Source organism: Puntigrus tetrazona, unplaced genomic scaffold, assembly GCF_018831695.1.
Source record: "Puntigrus tetrazona isolate hp1 unplaced genomic scaffold, ASM1883169v1 S000000778, whole genome shotgun sequence".
In the NCBI taxonomy this organism is placed as follows: Eukaryota; Metazoa; Chordata; class Actinopteri; order Cypriniformes; family Cyprinidae; genus Puntigrus; species Puntigrus tetrazona.
In genome coordinates, this window is record NW_025048384.1 from 1 (window position 1) to 3,649 (window position 3,649).

Sequence of the window (3,649 nt, forward strand, 5' to 3'; positions counted from 1 at the left end):
AACCACGGCCTAATCCTGGCTTAGTTTAAGCCCTGTCTGTGAAACCGGGCCTTACATGATCTTAGGTTTATCTAAAGGGGTACTAAAGACTGTTAACTTACAAAATTAGCAAGTGACAATAGAGCACTTTAAGTGCATTACGTAAGAGTATTGTTTAAAGCAGGGTAGAGCTATAGGTAACAGACAGGAACACTTGCATGTGGTGGAGGTGGTCCTGGTGCTGAGCGGACACACGTGGACGTGCTGATCCACCTCGGGCTCCTCGGGCTCCAGCAGACCGGCCGGTTCACAGGGGACGGGCCCCGGAGCAGGGCCGCCCTGCGGGGCCCTCGGGGCCGTCCTCTCCCTGCGCCACTTGATCAGAGCCACTCGGTCGCGGAGAGACTTGCCCACTATCTTTGCATCGCTCTCGTGGAAGAAACCAGACTCGACCTGATGGAAGGATGAGAGGGGGCTGGTGTGAACACGTATATTTTTAGAGCGGAGAGAAAAGAAGCCAGGGCTCTATTTTAGGAACAGATGAACACAGATCACAGAAGTAGAAGAAAACTGTCTGTGGAGGAAAGCGCAGACAGACAGAACAGGGAGGTGCAGATCCCATACATTAATGATGCACATGAAGCAGCTACTGATGCGATGCAATCTAATTCACCCCATTATGACAAATAGCCAAGTTTGCTTTTATTTCGATGAGAGAATACGCTTGATTTTGCATCGTTAATTTTAATGCTGAAGCTGAATCTTACCATGCCCAGTTCAGACGATTCAGCCAACTACGACTAATTACTAAACCTACATAGAAATAAACACATGAGATAAAAAGCCGGATGCACAATCTTCTCACATTACAGGAAATCGTGGGGGAGATTTTTTCAACAATGATTTTGTGCTTTGGTGAGATTCCTCTATGAACGGTTTTGTGTAGAATGGCAAAATGGAAAGATCAATATCTGCCTAGTGAATGAAGCGGGTGAAACAAGGAGCCTTCGGACTGTTTGCAGCGATCAGTATAAATAGCAGCTGCCGACTCATTTTCCCTTCAGCAAACGTTCCCACACATTACAATGCTCAGATTGCATAACATGTGATTACAGCGAAAGGATTTTCCAATCCCAGCCGGGTCCAGGAGGTCGCACACTGTACTTAAGTGCATGTTTGAATATATATAATACGCTCAAGCAGCTTTGACCGTGTGTCCTGTATTAAACCTCAAAACCGGTTTGGTGAAAACCGAAGCGGAGAGAGCCAGTGTGGATTTCATGAAGCGTGACTAAAAACGCCGGTCTCGGAGACGCAAGACATCCTCGTGGTCAGATGGTTAATGGAATATAACGTGCACTTCTCCAACAGAACAATTCGATGCTGACCAGTAGATTGTTTCTATTAAAGAGCTTTCACAACAGAGGCGGGAAATATCATTAGATCCGAGTTCATAGATAAGATACCAGCGAAGGAGGAAGACAACATCAGATTTCACGGGCCATGAAACACACTGCTTGTTTTGCACTCTTCACATACCACAGTTAAATCTCGTGTACTTTGTTTAATGAGACAGTTCTTGCTCTAAATGCTGACTGAACGAGCCACATGCGAAGCTGTTATAACCACTACAAAACGATAAAAGTACAAGGCATCACTTGAGAAAAGGGCATACTACTAGAATACTAATGTAAGACCTGTAACCGTAAGTTCGATTTTTGTTCAAAGGCTTGTTTCTCGTCGCTCTTTCGGGGGGTTGGATGTCTCAGACACGCACCATCTCCTGCGCCACGGCCTCAGGGACCTCCTTCTCCAGGTCGAAGCTGAACTCGATGGCTCCTCCGTCCCTGTATTTGCCCTTCAGCCGCCGGGGATCCTCCACCCACAGCTTGAGAGCGATGGAGGTCTTCAGGCCGTCGTCCTCCTCCGCCAGCTCCACCCTCACGCCCGTGTCCTCGGCGAAGAACGCGTGATTCAGCAGGTCCTTGATGGAGTAACTGCGGGAAGGGAGCGCACAAACTTCACGAACTCTGCGCAGGAGATTTCTGAGCTACAGCTAAAATCGTGAACAGAATCAAATTTGGGGTTTTCGCAAAGATGAGTTCATTAAGCCATCGTCTAAGAACTGCTAAGAACTTCATTTGGACAGCTTTAATGCAGATTTAGATTTTTTGCTCTCTCAGATTACAGATTTTCAATTAGTTATATCTCAGACGAATATTGTCCGATCCTAACAAACCATACAACGGAAAATCTTACGAATGTTTTTGTGCTCCAGGGTCACAAGTGATAGTAAACCCCTAAAACTATCCGCATAAAACTTGATTTTCCTCAGAATCGAGTTCAGCTTCAAACGGGTGTAGCTCAGCCATTTTTCATTTTAGTCATTCCCATTTCGTTTTTTTAATTCCAACGAATCCTACATCATTTTGAATGTCTTTTAGTGGAGGATGTGAAGTTTAAAATGAACCTTTTTTCGGCATTCTGACTCATTTTCACAAACAGGCACGTAGCCTTCAGGAAATGCGAGTGGATTTAGTTGCTGTTTGCATTTTACAATCCTATTAACACCATGTGTGTGATTAAGATTTAAATCTGTTAAAACCCTTTCAAACACCTGGGCGATTCATTTTGCATGTGAAATATAAACTTTTTATCCCATGAGAATGAATCATTTCCTTACGATGCCTTTGGTTGGAAAGCTGAATTTGATGAACGCGGTCAATTTTTTCAAGTAGCAGTATCTCTATATATTTAATTGCAAAGCGCGTGTGCTTGTGCAGAGAAGATGCTTGTGTCATTAAGATGCTTGCGAGAAGGTGCTTGTGTCATTATAAATGCACTTTATTCAATAAACACAATAAGCACTTGGGAGTTACTGTACTCTTCTGGGCTGTCTGTACTCACCGCTCCTCCTTATTCTGACAAATGCATTCGCCGATGATCTCTTTAACCTCGGGATCCGTCACTTTATTATAACTGGCAGGCTTCACCCCCTGAGACAGAGACACAGAGAGACATTTGCATCTATTTGTGAATAGCAGACCAGACCCTGACCAGCTCCAGTTTACTGACCGGTCACTGATTTTGGGCTCTGCAGGAAAATATAACCTGGAAAGAGGACATCTCAGCAGAACAACAAAACAGACTTTGCTCTATATCTATTGCTTTTTCTTGGCCTTCTTCTATGCAGCAGCAGCACTGACATTACTCAGTCCGTCTTCTCAGTCAGTGAAGATGAAATAAATCACCGAGACGTTCATCTGAATTCCATGCAGCATATTCATCTGCGTTATTTGCTGAAGTCAGCAGCGTGAGAGAGAACCAGAGACTAGAGAAGCCGTGATCATTAAACACACATGAACGATCTTCGGCCAGAGAGAAATCCATACCCTTCCACACACACACACACACACACCATTTCATTAGGCCTGGCTCAACAGCACTTTTAGTAAAGATAAAGCACACACACAATACTGTATATAATGATAAGTCAATGACACCAGATGGTCCCGAGACTACGAGCACTCAAACACAACAAAGCAGGCTCTACAATAAAAAAAGAACAAAAAGAAAGCCTGAAAAAGGTCACTTTGAGTTTATATTCCTACTGGTCTTTCTCTCTTATCATGACTTACATGTCTTTTTTCCTCAGAACCGACGACTTTTG

General features: G+C 44.2%; 1 protein-coding gene across 1 annotated transcript; it reads right to left on the bottom strand.

Annotated features, from left to right (window-relative positions):
* Nucleotides 1–65: 65 nt before the first annotated feature.
* On the bottom strand, nt 66–3,073 carry LOC122335465 (serine/threonine-protein kinase WNK2-like; the record flags this gene model as incomplete). Its single annotated transcript, XM_043233348.1, has 3 exons — nt 66–432; nt 1,757–1,976; nt 2,887–3,073. Coding segments are annotated over 3 exons (734 nt in total), but the record flags the coding sequence as incomplete, so codon positions are not given.
* Nucleotides 3,074–3,649: the final 576 nt, after the last annotated feature.